Source organism: Carassius auratus, chromosome 16 (assembly GCF_003368295.1).
Source record: "Carassius auratus strain Wakin chromosome 16, ASM336829v1, whole genome shotgun sequence".
NCBI lineage: Eukaryota > Metazoa > Chordata > Actinopteri > Cypriniformes > Cyprinidae > Carassius > Carassius auratus.
The window spans coordinates 19,231,102-19,252,018 of record NC_039258.1 but is presented as its reverse complement, the minus strand read 5'-3'; the positions used below and the strand labels follow the sequence as shown (position 1 = coordinate 19,252,018).

General features: G+C 37.1%; 1 protein-coding gene across 1 annotated transcript in view; it reads right to left on the bottom strand.

Moving 5' to 3' along the window:
- efna3b (ephrin-A3b) overlaps positions 1–11,009 on the bottom strand; it is a 54,752-nt gene extending 43,743 nt beyond the window's left edge. Inside the window, exon 1 of the mRNA XM_026284666.1 lies at positions 10,212–11,009. Coding sequence (XP_026140451.1) covers positions 10,212–10,318 — 107 coding nt within the window. The 5' untranslated portion in view covers positions 10,319–11,009. The remainder of the gene's footprint in view (positions 1–10,211) is intronic.
- Between the last annotated feature and the right edge of the window lie 9,908 nt (positions 11,010–20,917).

Below are 20,917 nucleotides of genomic sequence, written 5' to 3'. Positions count from 1 at the left end.
GTAAAGACTTATGTACACACATACACATACATTTCTGATAGGACTCACAGAAACTAGTTTGTTTCACAGAATCAGTTGTACACTTTGTATTCTGTGGATTACACGCTCATGGAGGAGTTTCTGAGTGTCACAGTAAAGGAAGGCAGTCAGAGAATGCTTTGGGATGAATTGATTTAAATGGAACGAGACAGATTTTGGAGGGAAAAGGGCTGTCAATTTAAGCTGTTAATTTAATTTGATTAATTACCATCTTCATGTTTCTGTGAATCCATAGTTGGCTGCTTCTAGAGACAACGCACATCACTGAAATGAAGCAAACTAAAAAAATACTGCAGAGATGTGCTGATATTAAGATTATTTCTGTATTTCTATGTTATGGCCGAAAACCTACAAATGGCCAATGTTAAAACTAGTCTAAATTAATGAAAAATACAACACCAAAAACTCATCATTGTAAACACTTCAAGAAAATGTAGAAATTGTACAGAATGAAAAGGGAATATTCATTTTTAGATTGGCTAAATATTACATTTAACAATTTTATTAAATTATTGTTTTTAGAGATTATATTAAAGTGAGCATTAGACATTAAAGGTAATCCAAGTCTAAAAATAGGGAAAATGTGCATGCACAATAAAATATACAATTTCAACAGATTGATACATTTAAACGTTGATACATTTAAAAATATAATAATGTAACATTTGATATCTTTATTTCAGGGCTTTTATCAGCAAATATCGGTATACAGACTTGCTGGTATGAAATTGCAACTAATTAGATTTCTTTACTGACATATTATGTAAATAATACAATTTAAAACTTCCAATCGATTGACAGTCTACAAAAAACTTTGCCATATGCAGAAAAAGTACTTGAATTAGACACAATAACGCATACACAGACAAACACGTACTCATCAGTGTGACAGAGGCCCATTCCTGAAGCACAGTCTGACATTGGCTGATAAAAAAGGCCATTATACAAGGTCATAATTTAGCTTGTCCATTTAAAATCTCTCCATTAACATCCAAGATGTGCAAATGCACACACACAAACACACTCACTCTCCAACTCTCGCTAATTCTCTAATAATGTTCATGATTATGGTGAACAGGGCGCACTCGTGACCCGGCTAATGATGGCTTTAATGGTCAAAATCCCCATTAAAACCCCCATTCTACACACACACACACACACACACACACACATGCAAACACACACACACCCTCATATAAAGAGCAAGAGCTCACGATTCTCCATTAAAAATGACTGAAAAGGCGAATATGGGAAAACTGTGGCATGGGAAGCAGCTGAGATTTATCTATTTTTTTATTTTTCTTAAGTGAAAATTAGTGTTGCATACACATTCTTGGCAGTTAATAACCATAAGAAGCTATTTCTATATAAACAGACTCTTAAATATTCTTTAGTAAGTGTAATTTGATTCAAACATATTAAACCAAATAACCATTTAATTCAGCACATTTTTACCTGATAAAAATATTTTGAATGTAGCTGCTAGTACTGGTATTCACTGTCTTTAAGAAATGTCTTAAAATTCAGCCAATGACTGTTTTCAAACTGGTTTCCTAAACACTTCTTCCATCTGCTATTGGTCAGCTAAACATATAGCCATGTCCTCAAACTCAGCTGAGCCATTGCTATGCCAGCCTGGTCGGATTCTCAAACAAACAGAGCAATGTTTTGAAAAAGCCTCAGAGAGGCTTCCACAGTGTTTACAGTAGACTTTTTTGTGGGAATCAACCAACAAATGGCTTACTTATAGTTGTCTCTGCATATTAAACCGCAAGAAAGTTAATGCAGGCCTAAACCTCTGCCACCCTTGACGTTGACAAGAAACTTAATGAAAATGTTGTTTAACCACTGCTAAAAACCCTGATCATGCGACAGTCACACTAAACTAACACAAAGCAGCAGCAAGTGTGATTATAACCTGCTTGAAAGCCTCTGCTTTTTACCCTCTTCACGTTTAAATTTGCATATACGATACTTTCCGAATTAGCTTGTCTGTCTGGATTAGTGCTACTCGATCTCCTACTTGTGCGCTTGTGTGTGTGTGTGTTCAAATGGATCACATGAGCCAGTTGTGTCTTGTTGATGTGAGAAGAGGGCAGAAAGCCTCCAAATCATCCAATTTTATAGAACACACACTAACGAGAATATAACCTGCTGTCATGTGTCTATATATCACCGTGTACATGAGTCTCCGGCAGCGTTTCACTATATGTGTGTGTGTGTTTGAAGGCTTTGAAGCCTGTCTGTGGGTAAGATAGCTGTTGTTCTGTGTGCCAGAGCTCAAACTAGCAGAGTAACAGGAGAATCACGGTGAGAGAGAGAGAGAGAGAGAGAGAGAGACAGACAGAATGAAAGACTCTGAATGCTCTTTTTTTATTCTATTCATTAAGATGAGATGACTCTTCCATTGAACGATTCACCTCCATCAGCCTGCTGGATTTAAATGAGCGGGAGTCACGGCTCTTCCTGTTCGAATCACAGACATTTACACTGCTCAATTCCCCTCCTTCAAAGGACAAACACACAGGAAGATAAAGAGACCACACACATACACTCAGAGGGGACCACACACACAACCATACAAGCTCATTCGTTAGTGTGTATATACATGTTTATGTCTGCGTGTGTGATCTGAAGAGAAATCAACGTCTGAAAAAAAAGTCTAGGATAATTATTTGCTGGTTTTAAAAGGGTTTTGGGATTTGTCAGTTGGGCAACCAACTAAACTATCCTAGCTTCAACATGGAGACCAGTTTAGGCTGGTTTAAGCTGTTTTTCTCGAGGTGTACTGAGGGAATTTTGCCTTGTAAAACTGAGGCGTTACAGATTAGTAACAACCATAAATCAGGAAATTAAGAAAAGCAACATTTGGATGAGGATTGAATCGTGGCCATTCTACAGAAAGAGTGATGACGAGACCACAGAGATGGTGTTTCTATGTAAATCAATTGTTTATAATAAAACACAGCGGTGTGAGGCGAGAAACAGTGCTGTTCGTTTCATCACCATGAGTTGTTGTAATGAAAGGTGTGTCAAATCTGGCCTGATTTTGAAGTGAATAATTGGAGACTAGAAGCGGCCCGAAATACACATCATTTCCATCTGCATTAACATCCTCCCCTCCTACTGCTGCACTGTCAAAAGTGAAAAGTTGAGAAAACTCAAAATGTCACAGAGATTATCATTTTCTTAGCATTCGACCAAAGTACCTCACACAACCTTGTTTGTTCAACTTTGGACTGCAAAAAATTAATTACTTAATACCGCACAGCATGCTGGGAAATCAGCAAAACAGACTATTTCCAGAGACTGTGATGTTTCGATAGTTATTAATATTGTAATCTAGCTATGTTTTTTTTTTTTGTATATATATTTTCGCTTTGGATTTTTTTTTTCATGTACACTTACAACTGTACTTTGTGTTTTCCTGTATTAAATTACATATCAACACTGCTCTGTGAGTGTTTCTAAAACAAAAGCCGAGGGAGTTACTGCAAATTTGACATCTTTCTGATGAACATAATCAATATTTTCCATATTTTGGAAAGACACAGAAACACTTAAGTGGAATAATGGAATTATTAATTTTTTTCTAGTGGGGCAAATGAGTACGACAAAAATATGTTTGTTGTAGTTTCAGTTCACCTCTATTTAAGTTATTAACACTTTTAAATGTAATAATGAGCAAATCTCCAAATAAATCTCTGTTTTACATATGTTTTAATTTACATAATAGCATAATTTATATATGTTTTTTATTGTATTTATTTAAACAGAATTTTAATTCTGACAATTAATTGGTTATTGGCCATTACATGAACATAGTAATGAATAATATGTTTCAGTTTATCCATCCATACATGCTGAAACTAACTACATAAGTGCAACTATTATTTATTGTATTATTACAGTGTGCCAAGACTGCTGGGATCACTGCTTCCATCATGCTCATAGAGAGTGTGACACTGTTTGGAAATAATAAACAAATAAAGAGATGGTATTCATAATAAGAATAAAAAAAGGAGATGAATGAAATGAAGGCAGGCTTAGCCTCAGAAGGTGAGGAGGGTATTAAAAACATTAAATGAATAAATTGTGTGATCATGAATGACTAAGCAAAGACGCCACTATGGAAAAGAAAGAGTGTGGAACATCTTACATGGCATCGCCTGCATTCATCGCAACCCCTCACCATGACCAAGAATAAATAAACAGAAGTGATTGGTGAGATAAGTGGATGTGGTTATGCACAACTGCCTCATTCATCAGCCTCAGTTGAACTGGCGTTATTAATAAAGACTGCTGCTCTTCACATAGATACTAACATCATAAAGCTCGGCGCACATGCGTGCAGAACAGCTTCAACTCAATGATAACACAAAGTTGATGAACGAGAACCAGGTCTTCTCTGTCACTTAGATAGATCTCTCCGTTTACTCATGAATATGCACCGGGCAATTTGCATATGCAAACATCAGACTGTTATCTGATTTATGGGCTTTGCTGTTCAGTCTTTCCATCCACCTGTCAATCAAATCCCTTGTTTATGCATTACTAATAACAATACAGGAAATAAGCAAAGTAGCTGCTTATCCCAAAGTTTTAACCTACGCACAGCGTGAAGCCAGCTCACCTCACTTGAACCAACCTGTGTGTGTGAGAACCATCTGAACAACACCTGGACACACCTGTGCTTTTTCTTGCATGCAAACAAATACACTCACACACCAGCTATGCAATGACCTGCGCATACAATAATCGGCTATAATGTAATTCAGACTATATGTGCACATTAACTACCGTTCAAAGGTGTGGGGTCAGTAAAAAAAAACAATTATTTTCTTTTTTTAACATTTTTTTTTTTTTAAAGAAACTCGTTTTAATTTAGCAAGGACACATTAATTGATCAAAATTGACTGTAAAAGCATGTTACCATTTTATATGTCTATTTAAATGCTGTGCTTTTGAAAATTCTATTCATCAGATAATTCTGGGGAAAAAAATACCATTATTGTGTGATAAACATAAATTCTGCAGAAAATTCATAGGACAAAATTACATTTTAAAATAAATTAAATTGTAATCGTATAAAGTATGGTTTTACTGTGTTTTGATCAAAAATTGATAAAATCATTCAAATCTTAAAAAAAAAACAATCCTATCATCTTTATAAATCATTATTATAAAGTCCTCAAAGTGCAGGTTGAGCACACAATCTCAATTTTCAAGCATAAGAGGTAAGAACCTCGTAGACACATGTGGTCAAAATTTACTGTAACTAACAATCTAACTAAAGAGAAAGGGAGAAGTCAGTACTAAAAATCTTTCAAATGTGTCATTATTAGCCTCTTACGCAGTGTGCAGTTTCTGAAACATTTCTGACCCACCTTGAACGATGAATGAAGTGAAACAAAAAGCACCAAGTATATTTTCCTTAAACAAGATTTTCAAACATTTCAGTGTGTTAAAAGTTGACACTCTAGTCAGACCATCAAGTTCACCTAGCAGTATCCTAAATAGATGCTCATAAACAAAAATCACGTTCACTCGGCCTGAAGTGGAAACCATAGAAACAGTTGTTTGCTCAAGTACTTTCCATTAGCGCTCATTCTGTAGATTCTCAACAGTGTAGTATTGTTTGATTATGCAAAATGTGAAAATTAGACAAGCATGTATTATTGTACTTCACCAGCAGAGACAACAGGAGAATCTGAACCGCCAAAGTAAAAACTAAAGGTAGAAGACAGAAAGAAGGACAAACACAAAAACAAGTGTAAACGTCATCACAGCAAACATGGTGGAAAGATCTGGTGACAGAAAATCTTAGTACTCATTAGTCATTAAAACACCACATTGATAGACAGCAGCATAGGGTCTACCACAATTGTGGTACTAGTTGTCATCGTACATAAACACTGATGCTAATGCTAGCTAAAGAGCTACTGAAAGCACCTTTAACAAGTCTTTAAATGGCACCAAAAGATCATTTGGTTTATGCTCAACAAAGCTTGTCAGATTGTGCTCTAAAATTAAATAGAAATTCTTTTTAAAATGTCAATGCTTATACAACCCCCTTCCCCCTCACCCTGACACCAAATTTATTGTACAATTCACAAACCGATCTTATATTTATCTTATATTATTCCTAACAGCACTGTAACGGACTTTTAAAAGGAAATACATACAGCTACGTTAGCTGATTAAACATTTAAATGTCATTCATGAAACCCAATGTACTGAGGTTGATTCAGCTGAACCAGTTTTGCACACCAGTTAAATTTGATGTTACCACAAGAACAACATTTTATAGGTCACACAGTTTAACCAATACAGATTTGTAGTTTTAATGTTTTTTTTAGCCGTCTTCAGTTCATGTATTCCACTCTCATTCTGTAATTGCGCTTTAACAGAGTGGAGCTGTTCCCCCATGGAGTCCACACTCACTTCACCTCTACTAATATTACACATGTGTTTACAGTGGTTTTTTTCTCCATTACATACCACAGAGTCCCCTAATGTAACTGTAATGAAGCATTCACTGAGAATGTGAAAACAGAATCTATCCTTTCGTCAACTGTTTGTTTGCCCAGGAAAACTGGTAGTCCGTATGTATTTATTCAACCCTGTTTCTCAATTATGCGTCTGAGAGGGTTCTGTATTTTTTCTGGGATGCGCATCACTGGAGCGAGAGTGTAGGGCCGTTAGGATCACTGCCCACTCCGCGCTCAGTAATTGTCAATGTGTGTATGTGTGCGAGTTGAAGGTACACTCAGCTATAACTCTCTTAGAAGATGAATGAGGCGGCAGTGGTCTGGTTGCTTTGTTTTCATTTTTACCTCATAGCCTACGGCGCCTCTCTTACTGTTTACACCAAACGTGCTCAGCTCGAAACAAAGACGTTTAGTTGTAGAACACTCACACACACGTGTGCCGTATCACACCCCCGAGTCAAAACACTACCCAGAGAATACTAGCTGGTGCACGGTGAGGAGAGATGGAGTGACTGTGCAGCTTTGGCTGTAGACTCAAATTCAGCAAATTGACCACAGCTATTACCGCTATTAGCATGCTGTGCTACATTTAGACTCTGACCCATGAGAATAAGTGTACGTATAGCATACCGACATTCAGCATTACAGCACTTAAATATCAGCTCTCTCTTTCTTTCACTTTGCTGTATAACTAGTCCAAGCTGAGGTAACAGGGTGTTATCAGTGTTGCAGAGCAGTTACGGAAAGAGAGGGATGACTACACACACACATATACACACAGATAATGCTAGCACACAGGCTAATTTCCCCACACACCTTTGTTTTTTTGACCAAAACTAAGTACACACTTCTTGGAAAACATCTTGTAGAAATAATGGGAAAACACTGTGGCTTGTAGTAAAATGGGGTTAATGTCCATACTGTGCAGTGGGCCGAAAAGTGTGTAATGGCATTTGCTGAAGAAGTCTTATTAAACTTAATCCATGGAAATAAGCCAGTTTAATTTGGCTTTATCACGTAACATATCCGGCCCCATGCTGCTACCGATGCTAATGCAGTTAGGCAGCTTTCTCAGTACGCTGAAACTGGGTGGAAGAAGCACTTTTAATTTCTCTGCACAGTGAGCACTCCGGAATGAATGGAAAAGCACATGGCGGCGCAGATATAATCCCGTAGCGTTAAACACCAAGGCATAAGCAGGCCCACGCGAAACCAGTGTGTGCAAAATGCCCTTTGCATGTTGGTTTATTCCACTCCGTTATTGGACATTTTACCAAGATTTTTCCTCAAACTTCAGTGCAAAAAAAGTCAGTAAATTTAAGTTTTGCATAAATACGTGTGATTAACGTTAAAACTAATATGTTCACACTGTATGATGTTGGCCACAAAGACATAATCTGATTTATTTTAACTATTAATAATAAAATAAATTGTATTATTAATAATATGTTAATTTGAATAATTTTAAGGCCCTGTCCACACGAACGCAGCTTTTTCTACATGCTTTGGACGTTCGTCCACACGTAAATGCAGTGCCAGATTACTGAAACTGAACATTTTTGAAAACTCCTGCCAGGGCGAGGATTTTCAAAAACTCTGGTTGCAGTGTTATCGTGTAGAAAGCAAAACCGGAGTTTTGGGCTTTTTATGTCAGAGCCTGCTTTGTTATCTCCGCCAACTTTGAACTTTTTCAGGCTGCTGATTGGCCAACATGGCTTTACAGTTGAGATTATATCGCCACCTGTTGGTCTAGCATGCTCTTGACAGTGCATCATCATAGCGTGTGTTTGCGTTTTCATGTGGACAGAGATTTTTCTCAAAACGGAAGAAAAAGACCTGTGGACATGGCCTAAATCATCCTTCGGCCCTCATTTGGAAGTTTGTTGAGGTCCCCTAGTAGGTCCCAACCTGGGGTGCAAGTTCCGTCGTTGCCAATACAATGGAACTAACGAACACTTTTAGCTAATGGATTTGGTAAGCGCAACACTGGTTGGTTGAGAACCACTATTGTATGGCAAAATTATCAGTCTTTATCACTAATCAAACTGAAATGTTTGCATTTGCATGGCTGTACTGGGATAAAATCAATCAATTTATAGGGGATGTGTGAGTTCTGTTCTTTTATGAATGCTAGAGTTTGTAGTCAGTCACACGGCCATGTTCAACATGGCGCAAAGCATGATGATTATATAGCACTATAAGTAAAATATAACTGAAAATATTTGTATATACAGAGATATTTGTATATACAGAAGGTGGGGTATTTAAACTACATTGGGGTGAAACTCAAATACGGGCAAAATGCTCATATCTAGGGGTGTCCAATGGCTGTAAAAATCGAACTGTGTGCGCCATCTTAAAAACAAGCTTAAGATTTTCATATAATCACAGACAACAGCTGTAAAATGTGTCAAGAGTGTGTGAGTGATTGAGATTGAGATAGACGTACCAATAAATAAGAGGCTCTAAGGCAGGTGGGCTGCTGCTGCTGGTTTATGTTTTTAATTGGATTTTGATTTAGGCCAAATTTGTATTCTGCCCCAAGCTACTTATTAGTGTGAACAGTACCTGTAAACTAGGTCAATTCCTGCATTATTTCATAGGTTTTACAACCAGTAGAGCCAGATCACACACTGATACACCAACACACTCATTTACATCCCCACTGTTGCTCTAATTTACCATTCAGTCAGAGATGACATACCTAACCGTGACCTAAGCACCTCATCCAATCTAATATGAAGTCAAAAAATGAAGTGTGTATGTGTGTTAGAGAAAGAGAGACCGACTGTGTGTGTGACAGTGAGAGATGCTGAGATTGAATGGTGTCACAATGCAGGCATATTGAGGTCATTTTGAAAAAGTGCTGCTAATTACAGCAGATGGAATGAAAAGAAACAGGGGACTAGACTGGGCTCCATGTATGATGTTGAAAGAGGGAGGAGAACGAAAAAGCAGAGGGGAGAAACAGACGGAGTCTCCCTGAGAGAAACATGCGAGAGAACGGAGAAGTGATGGAAAGAGACACACAAGGAGGGAGAGAGAGAAAGGTTCTGTGAGGACAAAAGCTCAAATCTGACCACATTTCTACAACATACAGCAGATATGAAACTGTACAAGACTCATATTTAGAACAGAAGTCTCTCTATGCCACATCAGTATGTACATCTCAGTGTTTTCAGTGATCATTACTATGTTTTTGGCTGGCTTTGACATTACAGTTGGGGCTTGAGGCATAAAACTCTGCTCTGTTTAATTAGATTTTTTCAGATGAGGACTACAGAGCATTAACCCTATTCATCAAACATCTACCTAACCTGGTTGTTTTCAAGATCAAGACATCTAGTAAATATATAATTCCTACTTTTTTATTAATATTACCAAAACAAACACCTGCATTAATTATAGTAATGTATGCACAATACACTCAAACATGGCACATCTCAAAAAAGCTGGTCTACTGATGTAAGCTACCCAGGGGAGTAAGGGCTATAAGGGAATCCCGGTTTCAGATTAGATAACTACATGCACAATTTTAGTTTAGCTATATTTTACCCTACTCTCCCTGTTTAAAGCGGAGTTTGGCTATTTTTCAGACATTTAAAAAAATCTATTTAAATGTAATTTCTAAAAAAGGAGGCCTTATTGGAGGGGGGAAATGACGATTAACATGCGACTTACAGAATGTTTGAACTGTTCCAGTGTACCGCGTGCCTGGCTGCAGTCACCAGGTCAAAGTTCGTGCAGGTGAGCGTCAGAATAAAAAGACAGAGCGCGAAGAGTGCCATAATCCCTCGATCTCTCGCTTTTCTTCTCAGTCTTGCAAGATCTTCTCACCCCACGCGACGCTGCGCCGGAACCATCCCGTTCGGTGAAGAAGGGCAGGAAGAGATGCGACCTGAAGCGTAAAACTACTTAAACACGGGGTTTCGCAATCTATAGGTTTGTTTTAAGTGTTTAAAAAGTCAGAATCCATGGCGAAGACCCCCTCCCTCTGTCCCCATGGCGTCAACCCAAATCCAATAGTCCGATACGAGAGCACCGCTGATGGTCCTTCGCGGACGGAGCAGAAATGGATGCAGGCAGCTGGATGGTAAGAGTTTAAATGCGGGAAAGAGAGAACCGTGTCCCGCCGTAGGGTTAGAGAAACTCTGGAGGCAACGAGGCTCCGTGATTGTAAAACTAATATTCTCGTTTGTTGATGCGTATCTGGTAGGATGCGCGGCTGCGGGATGCTTCACACTTACAATTGTCTGACGAACAAGTGCTCGTGTGAGTTTTATTCGCTCTCCTTGGCCATATCCACCGCTCTGCTCTCTCTCTCTCTCTCTCTCTCACACACACACACACACACTCACGCTCCCTCTCTCTTTCTTTCGCACACACACATACACACACACCAGCGCGCTGTTTGGTAGGCTGTGCTCGATCGTTCAGGCACCAGCTCCGCCTCCTGCCCAGGACAAAAGCGCGCGTCCGTTGGCTTCAGCTCTCAGTCTTTCAGAGATGCTTTTAGACAGCTGCTCTCGCGACGGACGACATCAAATTTATTTTATATTTCTAAACAATTACGACAGGGACGGTTCCTATTGCAGTCTTAATTACCTACCACCAGCACTTCCTCTTACTGTCTGTCAGAGAGCAGAGCTTTATATCCTATTATACGCAAACCTCCATCCTCCTATCTACACCTGCCCTCTCTCTCTCTCTCTCTCTCTCTCTCTCTCTCTCTCGCTCTCTCTCTCTCTCCAGACAGTGTAGGTCTTTTCTAATATGGAATAATTATGGGAAATCCTCTTAGGAGGGTGAATGGATTGATGGATTGGCTCATCTCTATCCCTGTCCTTCACTCATGGGATCTACTCATCCACATAAAGGATGCTGAGCTGATGTTAATGTTCATATGATAGTAATCAGTCTCCCCCGCTCCTGTATTTGCACTTGTGTCATTTGTTTTATATTAAAATCGCATCAATGTGAAAGATGTGTCCCTTTTATCAGACCTATTCTATTCTATTCTATTCTATTTCATTTTATCACAATGTTGCCAAATCCGTAGTTTTCCTACAAAATTGTGATACTTTAACACTGTGGCTGCTGCCGTGGGCGCCCAGTACATGATTTCAACCAAAGTGGAGCCCCCTGGATAGATTTTGATAGCCATTTCCCCCGCAACACAATTGGGCATGTTTTCTATCTATCTATTTACAGGTATCTACTGTATCTCAAAGATGCATTTTTTCACAAACTTAGATAACTTTTATTCTGCTGTCGTGGGTGCCTCGGAATGTTATTTCGACTAAGGTGTATCCCCCTGGATAGATTTTGATAGCCGTTTCCCCCGGAACACTATTGGGCTAGTTTTGAGGACCAGTTGGGCTGATTTTGTTATGCAGACCTGGCAACCCTGATATCTGTCTCTCTATCTGTCTATCTGTCTGTCTGTTTTTTCTAAAATGTAGAACAGATAACACACAGATACAGAAATGTTTGTAGATGGTTAAAGCAAAAGCGCTTTGTAATATTTATTACATGATGGTCGATGTCATGATGCCTTAAGACACGTTGCCTTGGTGATAGCTGCGATAGTTTCTTTCTTTTTTTTTTCTTTTTTTAGGGTTTCATTTTTTCAGGAATGAGAAAAAGTGAGCAAGCGAGAGGAAGGAGAGAGTTGCAGAGGAGGGATAGTTGCAGCTTGCCTCCTGTCTGCTGGGAATGAGTTGGTTAAGGAGAAGTCAAAATGATTTATTGGGAGAAAAGAAGGGAATAGAGGGAGAGAGGACAGTGAGAAAGAGAGGAAGAGATTAGGTGTCATTGGGGAATCCCTCTGTCTTTTTGTCTTTTCCCTCTTTTTGTTTTTTACTACTTCTCACCTGTCTTTCTCCCGCTGCCCATTTGTAAAGCACAGTGCCACCACCCCTCCACCCTCCACACACATACACATTTACCAGCTCCTGTCTTTACCCTACACCCATTGTGTCAAGCTACATTGACTCTTTGGAAGTCTATTTCTGTCCTCCTTTTGTTCACTCACTCTCTCGTGATCTACCTCTGTCACCTCTTTGTGTGCCTCACTCTCATCGCCCTGCCATCTTTCTCTCTGCCAGAGTTTCTATGGCAGCGACGAGATATTTCACTCCTCTTTTCAAAAGTCGCTCCTTCGCCCTGTCAGCACCCAAGTTTTGGGACTCCAGCTAAAAAATGTAAATCGGTAGATGAAAATATCCCCTCTTCAACATCCGTGTCACACACTAAGATTCCATGTATTTTAAATATGTTGCAAATTGAGTTTGAAATTTGCAATCATAAATAGCTCCTAAATTGTAATATTCAAGCAAGTCAGTTGTGCGCTCCCCCTAGAGTGAGAAATTTACATATCCTTTCTGTTCCATTTCTTTATTTACGATGATTCAAACCATTTTATATAACCATGACGGGCTATTGTCAGTTTTCATAAAACATCTTTCATTTGCAATACTGCTTCCCAATTCAATTGCGTCTCTCTGTCTCTAGAGCAGATGATGAAAAATGGTAGTGTATCATTTTCAGGCCCCGTGACACAGTGGCCCTTATGACATTTAGCTCTGGGAGTTCCTGCTCGGCGCTATCTGTCGGGTTCTCGCTCTCAAATCCAATCTCCACACACTCATAGCCTTCAATCTAATAGAACATTCAGCTCTGGCCCAACTTTGATTTGCTTTCAGATATAAACTACCCAACTAAAACACAAACACATCGGGCTGAACGGCTGACCTTATGACACTGAAGTTCTCTCCCCGTGACTGGGAGGTGACGCCGCGTCACCGTCACGCTGAAGACATCCGGGCAGACTGAAACAGGCTCTGTAGACTGTTGTATAACAATGTCGATTTATATTTGCAGCACTTACCGAGTTGCCAAATCTCATTTAAAATATCACACCATGGGAATCTAGCACATATAAAATGTCTATTTAAGAATATTCCAGATAAAATACAGCTGTGTTCAGCTGTAACAGAAAAATAATCAGCATATAAACAAAAGAAAACAAGTTTGCAGTTAATATAATTAGCAAATTGAAATAAAAAAGTGAGTGTTCAGTCATATGAATATTTTTTTAGTAAAAATGTAATTTTTAATTTTAAGTTAATTAAAAAAAATAAATCGCATACAAAAACCCAAATTGGAAACAAAACTGTTATCAAATAACCCTGTTTTCTATTCTGTGTCCTAAACTCCTGAAACATTGGTGTCTCACATTTTAGAGCAATTTAGAGCAATTTTGGAAAGAAATAAAAACAGATTAGTTACGTTTATTTTGTAATTAAATTAAATAATTCTGTTACATGTTGCTAGTTCCTCCCCAACACTGATAGCAGGATAACAGTAAGTGATATGGAAGGGTTGTAATGAAACATGAATGTTCCAAATATTATTATAGAAAATGATTTAAAAGGGCAAATAACAAAACTTTAAGTAAAACTTGACCATTTTTGCTTTTAAGCTCTTTGGAACACTTGCTTCAAGCTTCCATTGTAAGTGCATTACTGTAATGTGTTTTCCATTCTTTCGTTTTATCTTTTATTTCCATATTTAACCACATTTCAGTGAATCTAATATCTTTTTTTAAACAAACTAAAGGAACAAGTCAAATGTGTCAACTGTTGTGGTCAACAACTGCCACACAGCTTCTGCATAGAACTGAAGTTTTTAACCTAGAACATTTCTTTAAGTGCACTTTCACAATTTGTAGCTTTACAGGACCGATTATATCTTAGAGCTTTTTAGTTTCAAAATTAAGAAGCAAAAGTGGCCCTCCACACATGCTCTCTCTCACTTTCTGTCACTCTCCGTCCCTCCATCGCTCTCCCTTCCTCTCACTCATCTGTCTGACATGAATTTTCAATCTCACTGTTTACCTTCCACTGCTGTGCCTAAAACAACACTGACATAGGTAGAGCGCACAGAGAGAGAGAGAGAGACGAGAAGATGATCAAGAAGCAGGCGGAGATATTAGTAAGGCTGGTGAAAAGAAAAGAGTATTACAATGAAAGAGATGGAAAAACAGAAAAGCCTGTGTGTGCGCGCATATGTGTGTGTGTGTGTGTGTGTGCTGTTTGCCAAACAATGGAAAAAAGAGAAATCATGCTGGCTAAGAACCTCTTTGAATAAATGAAGTGGACATTGTCCAGTCACAAAAAGAGAAAGAGGGAGAGCAAAAATGGGACACAGAACATCAGGGATGAAGTGGGAGAGAGAAAGATTTATAGAAATGGAGGGAAAGGGGGTAGACAGAAAGAATGATGTGGAGAGAAAAAGGATTTTTTTAACGACTGGGGAGGAAGGGGAGGTGGCGGAGAGCAAGCTTAGAATAGATACGCTCTCATCCGCATGAAATATTGAACGAGGGAGCAAGAAAACAAGAGAGAGGAAAGGAAAATGGAGAGAATGATAGAGATAAATACAATCGTTATTTGTTTAGTGCGCGCTGAGGAAGAGTGCAAGATAGAGGGAGGGAGTGAACGAGAAGAAGGGAAGGAGAGCACTTTGGAAAAGATGGATGAACGAGAGAGTCTTGCCGGCAGCGATGGAATGAAGGCCATGCGGTGAGGGCAGGCTTTCCGAGAACGAAAGAGAGAGAAACATTTGTTTGGATTCCGATGACTGATATATGTGGATGAATGGTACACTTTTGTTGAAAATATTACTCCGCAAAAAGTGTTTCATCATCTTTCTTCTCTCCCAACAGTCCTCCCCCTCCAATCTCTCTTCCACACTCTTCCTGCTTTGATCTCTCTCTTCTCACTGATCTTTCTCTCTCTCCCCCATCAAATTTGAAATGTTTGGCAGGTTTTGTTCAGATTGCCGTGCAGATGTGCTTGTGTTTTTCAGGCTTCTGCTCAAATTCGGCACATTACCAACAGAGAGCCAAAGGCTAAAATTTCAGAGACACTTAAAACATTATTCATTTATAATCCCTGGCTTCCTCTCAGAAACCATAGGCATGTAAGGTGTGCATCTCATGATCATCTGAATGGCTGTTCACTTGCTGTAATCTCCAGCCATTAAAATAATTTTAATTTCCTTCTCTTGAAAGCCAAATATTCATACTGGCCTTTATTTTTATTTTATTTTTCAGAGAGCTTGAGAAACTTAAATCCACATGATCAACAATAAAAAGGGCCTTTTTAAATTTACTTTAAATTAAAAAAAGGTTCTTTGTATTTTGTTTTATTCTTGCAGTGATGCCATAAAACAGCTAATTGGCTTCCGCAAAAAAAAAAAAAAAAAAAAAAAAAAAAAAAAAAAAACATTTTTAAAGCTGTAACTTTTGTTGCGCTAGCGGTTCATAAACAGAACTGCGTGCATTTTGCGGACGAACATTGTAGTCGGATCTACTTCTCTCTGTTTATGTCTATGGCGAATCGCGCAGGTACTGAGCTACTCCGCAGCGATTCCAGTCTGAAATATTTAGGTGTACGTTAATTATTAGGTGTACGTGATTCAGGATAAGCCAAAAACATGGTTTGGAAAATTTATTAATTATGTAATCGCTTATTTGATTAATTTGTACATTTAGTACACAACAAAGTTACGGACTGCATCTTTAAATTAATTCCCCGTTTAGGTTCCCTAGAGAGCGTTTCATTAAACATTTAATTTCTAATAATCTAAAGATTTTGTGTGTGTGTGTGTGTGTGTGTGTGTGTGTGTGTGTGTGTGTGTTTGTGTGTTGTTGAAAGGTTTCTTGGATGTTAAATGTGTCTTTTGAAAACTTATAGATGTCAATAAAGAATGTGTATTTTGATTTTATTATTTAGCCTAATTTTTTTGTAGCCCATAATATACTATAATAATTACTTAAACGTTGTTATAGCATAAGCAGTTTTGTTTAATGTTTAAATTACCTACATTTTACAATAACACGTAGATGAAGTGAAGTAAAGAAAAAAACGCAAAACAGATTTGCAGTATGCGCGTGAACGAGAACGTTCTTCTGCGCGCACGGGAAAACGTTCGCGTGCTTTGCAGATTTCCGTTTGTATACGCAGGTAGGAGTTTCTTTTCCACTTGTGAAAGTCCCAGCTAATTTTCCTTAAGTTTAGAGGCTCCACATTTGCATTTATACACTATAAATGTTCACCGTAGGAGCACTTCTGTAAACAAAACTGGCGTAGCTATAACATAACTCCAGTCTTCATAAATCGGCGTGCTTTGATTATAATTATAATGCAGTTGCGACCTTAGCTGAAGCATGTTTCGTCCCCTGAGTAATATTAGCCTAATTATTTGACATTAAATTGTTAAAAAACAAATAAATACCTATAGTCTGAAAATAAGTACTACTTATTATAAATTATTGTAATTAATCACAAGGCTAAACATGGCATAAATAACTTACAAATAACATGAAATAAATAGCGGTTTCTATGAGCAGTGTTAATGATGTTTAGAGGGGAGAGTAGCTGACGTGGCCTCCTGTTGATGCAGTGCTGATCAGTGATCAGATGATGAGGACTGGGCTCTGCTGGGTCTCTTCCCTGAGCAGCGCTGACATAAATCAGGCCTGGAGCTGCACTGCCCCACAGGAATACCCTCTCCCCTCGGAGCACTTACTGGATGTTTGTGATTGTGTGTGTGTGTGTTTATGAGGGATGGAGAGACAACACATACAGTATGCACTTGTTTTATGGAAACAATATGTTTAGAAAAACAAACTGATCTAATTTCATCAAAGAGGTCTTTTATTAAAGTTATATTACAGTGGATATGAAGAAGCTTTACAATCGCTTGTATTTCTGTCAAGGTAGTAATAAAAGATCAGTTGAAAATTATAATATAAGTGATAAATGTTCTGGAAGATGTGTATGAACTATGAAACTAATAATTCAAAAGTTCTAGCTTTGATTTAATAGATTGGATGTGTAATTTGATCAAGTTTCAACATTGTACAATCAGTCTGTTGGGATATACTGTAAAAATGGTAGGCTGCATTTTGCAATGGCCAGGTCAAGCAGAAATAGATCCTTGAAATAACAACTGCACGTTTTCATTTTTACAGTGTCAGTCTCTGTTTGGTAAGACACCTGGACAATTCATCTCATTGTTCTTTAAAGCTCTGTCAGACAGCACAGAGGTCTCTTGTGCACAGCCGTCTCTGCCAACAGGAGGAACCCCCAGCATGCTTGACAGTCCGGATAATGTTTGTGTGGAATGAGCTGTGTTGGTTTGGCAAATATTTCTTTTGGATTTTCTGCAATGATTTTTGGATGCTGTGTCTCTTTGCAAAATTTATATGAGCTTGGATGTTATTTGTTGAAAGAAATAGTTTCCATCCTCAATTCTTACCCTAAAACTCAGACTTGGTGATACTGTATGTAGGGAGTGTCCGGTCACGGCCATAAATTTTTACAGCTTCTTTAAGGTTCTTGTTGGCCTGGCTAACAAGCTTTCTCCTTGCCAAGTCATCAGTTTAGTAAGAACATCCTGATCTCTGCAATGTCGTGATTTTCCATGTCGTCTCCACATTTACAGTCTTCGCATACACCTGGATAAACTGTAAGTTATACAATGAAGTATATATATATATATATATATATATATATATATATATATATATATACATACATACATACAAATGTTTATTTATTGTTTGTGCAGAATAGAACTTCATAATATGGGAAATTGGGAAAACTTTTAATCCCTATATGTAAACATAACATTTTTTGCAATCTATTTTTTGTAATTCATTATTATTATTATTATTATTATTTAAAGTTTCTTCTAAATATCATTAAAGTGAATAAATAAATAATGCATTTTTTTTTTGCAATCTATTTTTCGTAATTCATTATTATTTACAGTTTCTTCTAAATGTTATTAAAGGTAATAAGCAATGTAATCATGTTTACAACCTATTATTAATAATAATAATAGTAATAATAATTATTATTTACAGTTTCTTCTAAATGTTATTAAAGGTAATAAGTAATGTAATCATGTTTACAACCTATTATTATTAAGAATAAAAGTAATAATAATTATTATTTACAGTTTCTTCTAAATGTTATTAAAGTTAATGACTAATGTAAACATGTTTACAAACTGGTAAAATAATTATAACAAGTTATTATTATTTACAATTTATTCTAAATTTTATTAAAGTTAATAAATAAAACTGAAAGATTTTAATTGTAATTTTTGTGTTTTTATGACACAAGTAAATCTAAATAATAAATAATATTTATCATAAATAATCAGCATATAAATTGTAAATATAAATAATGATCATATATATATTGTATATTATATGTTTTTATTATATATAACACATCAATAATAATAAAATATTTTTTGTAAACAAAATTATATTTTTCCAAGAGGGAAAATCATGAATTTGAATAAGTGATCAGTCTTGGGCATCATGCTTCAGAGACTAACATTCCTTTGTATTTCACCATCAAATCACCCTCACCTATTTTCAGAGTCAATGAACCCAATCTTTTCCAATGCAGTCTCAAATGTGTGTGTTTTTCTGTGTGTGTTAAAGTACGACACTCAGGACTAGCGCTGAAACATTACTGTGAGAAGTCATGCCCTTCACTGCAATAACATCCTTTCCTTGCTCTCTAAAAGCCTGGGTCAGCGGTTCACACCATAACGACATGTGAATCGACCAATCTCTGTGTGTGTGTGTGTGTGAGAGAGAGAGAGTGAGTGTGTTAAGAGAAGGCAGAGTGAGCGGCACAGTATTTCACATTCACGTGCCCTTAAGAGACCGGATAGCTTTAGGCAGGAGAGAGGTTGTCACGCAAGTTTGTGTGTGTGGTAAAGACAGAGCATGCATAAGAATACTGTCTGCAAACCATATTTCATTACAGTTATGAAAGTAAGCTTGATGAACAGTTATTAAATAATGTGTGTGACAAATGAGTAACATTTAAATGTCTAAAAACACAAACAAAAATTATTTAATTGCTTACAGTATAACTTAAAATAAGGTCCCAGTAATTAATGTTAACACAAGTTGATGCAATAACATTCACTGACAATGACCAGTACATTTATTACAGTATTTTGTAATCATTAATTAACCAAAAACACAACTGTTCATAGTTCATTTTAGCTTAGGTTTATTAAATAATGTCAACAGATACAACTTTGATTTTAATGTATTAGTACATTTTAGGTGATTTTTTCATTGTTAGCTCATGTTAAGTGTAATTAACAAACAGAACCTTATTGTAAAGTGGTAATATTTCCTTGAATATCCCTTGAAAATGTTTATTTCCTATGCCTCTAAAAGCTTTGAAAACATTTCATACTGGTCAGCTGGTTTTGGATCAGTTGCAAATTTCATTTTATTATTTAGTTTTTATAATTATATTATATTGGTTTTAAATTAGTTAATTTTTTTGTATATACGCTACTATTCAAAGGTTTGGGGTTTGTAAGATTTTTTTTATACAGTAAAAACTGTAATATTGTGACATTATTATTTTAAAACTATAAAATGCTGTCTGTTTGAATATATTTTAAAATATATTTTTCCTGTGATGCAAAGCTGAATTCTTAACAGCCATTACTCCATGATTCTTCAGAAAAATGCTGATTTGGTGTTCAAGAAACTCTTATTATTATTATTATCAATGTGGAAAAAAAAAACTACTACTTTATTTCTGCATAATATTTTGGTGGGAACTGTGGTACAATTTTTTAAAGAAGGAAAGATTTTTACTCTCACTTTTTAGCAACTGAATACATTATTGCTCTGTAAAGTATCGATTTCTTAAAAAAAAAAAAAAAAAGGAATCTTACAGACTTTTTTTTCCTACTTGAAATTTGGATGGGGCATTCTGAAGAGCTCAAAAAAATGTAAAAAGAAAAAGAACCCCCCCTCCCCCCCAATAGACTTTAGTTATGTCACAGCCATGAAGCAGTTGCTACTTGCTGTCATTTAGAGTGCGGGGCTTTCCCATCCTAACTAACATTTGATTGGACAAAAAGCTGTAGCGCACAAGGAGTCAACAATAAATTTGATCAGTTTAGATAAGGAAAACGTACATTTTAAATGTGTATATCTGCAAAAAAAAAAAAAGTGTTCTAGATGTCCTTAAAGCTACAAAGAATCCACAAAACAAAGCAGATTTCAAAGATTAGGTACTATCATTGGCTTCATTCTGTTTTACACATAAACACTATTTTTCTCCAAAGTGTTCCAAGTCTGCACTTCTCACCAGCTGTGTCAGTAAGCCACGTCCTACTTCCACAAGAGATCACATCATTTCCTGTTTTTTCAGCCTCCAGGCAAAGAGGCAGAGCAATCTGATTGGCCGCTTAACGTAATAACTGTCAGGCAGGTTGACTGATTGGCCAATATGAGATGGTGACTCTGCTCACATTCACCG